Source organism: Carcharodon carcharias, chromosome 5 (assembly GCF_017639515.1).
Source record: "Carcharodon carcharias isolate sCarCar2 chromosome 5, sCarCar2.pri, whole genome shotgun sequence".
Taxonomy (NCBI): Eukaryota; Metazoa; Chordata; class Chondrichthyes; order Lamniformes; family Lamnidae; genus Carcharodon; species Carcharodon carcharias.
Genome location: NC_054471.1, coordinates 115937763 through 115938977, shown reverse-complemented (window position 1 = coordinate 115938977; position 1215 = coordinate 115937763). Strand labels below are relative to the sequence as shown.

Below are 1215 nucleotides of genomic sequence, written 5' to 3'. Positions count from 1 at the left end.
TCCCCTGCCCTCCCACAATCGGCCTCAGAGAAGGCAAGGAGTGGCTCCATGTTTCAGCAATGCTTCACTGAAGATTCTCCTCCAGGCTATCTGGGAAAGGCAGGCGGTCCTGTTTTGTAGGGATGGCAGCAGGGGGCCCTCCTGTCTGACCACAGCAACTTGGACAGAGGTTGCAGCACACATTAGTGTCCGTGGGGCCTGCTCCAGAATCTGGGTGCAGTGCAGGAAGAGGATGAACAATCTCATGAGCTCCATAAGGGTAAGTGGTACCACGTAGTCACTGCAAAGTGACACTCATAATCTTTAGAATGATCGACCTAAGCGGAGTTGGTGTATTTGGTGACTGCTTTGGTGCCTTCAGAGATGGCGTGTTTGGCCACTTCCCCTGGCAGCATGAGGCGGATGGCGTTCTGGATCTCCCTGGCCAAGATGGTGTGGCGCTTGTTGTAGTGAATGAGGTGTGAAGCCTCTGAGGCAATGCACTCAAAAATGTCAACAACAAAGGAATTCAAAACACTCATGGCATTGGATGAGATCCTGGTGGAACGGTGGACCTGGGTCAGCACTCTGTACACATAAGCAGAATAGCTCTGCTTGCGGGATTTCCTCTGCTTCTTGGACAGCTTCTTGGCGACTATAGTCAGCAACTGCTTCGACACCTTGTGGGACACATCGCCATTGGCCACAGCCACCACCTCAGGCATTCTACTTGACTTGGACCAACTCAAGTCCCGCAAAGTGGCACTACAGGGGCATCAGCAGTGTAAGTTTGGGAGTGAAGAGGAATGTTAGATAAGTTTAGGTTGCAGGCTTCAGCAGCAGATGGATAAAGTGGTCTGAATGTGTAGGAGTCACATCATGCTGTGAATGCTGTACCAGTGGCAGAAGTGTGGTTATCAAACGCTTGCTTGGGGGTGGTCAGGGACTATCATGCATCTCAGGGAAGATCAGGACTGAGCATGTGCAGATGGAGAGACCAGAGTGTCACTGCCAGAGAGTAAGGATGCTTCCAGCCTAGTATTCACAAATGGATGTACAGGAGTAACGCCTAAAACATTGTTCAGAAAAAGAATTGTGCACAACCATCAGCTAATTCTTTTTGTTCTCCATTGCAGGTACTCGTAGCCAGTCAAAAAACAAAGGAGGAGACAGCCTTCTCCCAGCTCCAGCTCCAGCTCTGAGGATGCCTCGAACCCTCAGAGGATTAACCATCAC

General features: G+C 50.5%; 1 protein-coding gene across 1 annotated transcript; it reads right to left on the bottom strand.

Annotated features, from left to right (window-relative positions):
• Nucleotides 1-317: 317 nt before the first annotated feature.
• LOC121277740 (late histone H2B.L4-like) lies at nucleotides 318-704 on the bottom strand. Its single transcript, XM_041187375.1, has one exon. It carries the CDS (start codon nucleotides 702-704, stop codon nucleotides 318-320), a length of 387 nt encoding a protein of 128 aa, XP_041043309.1.
• Between the last annotated feature and the right edge of the window lie 511 nt (nucleotides 705-1215).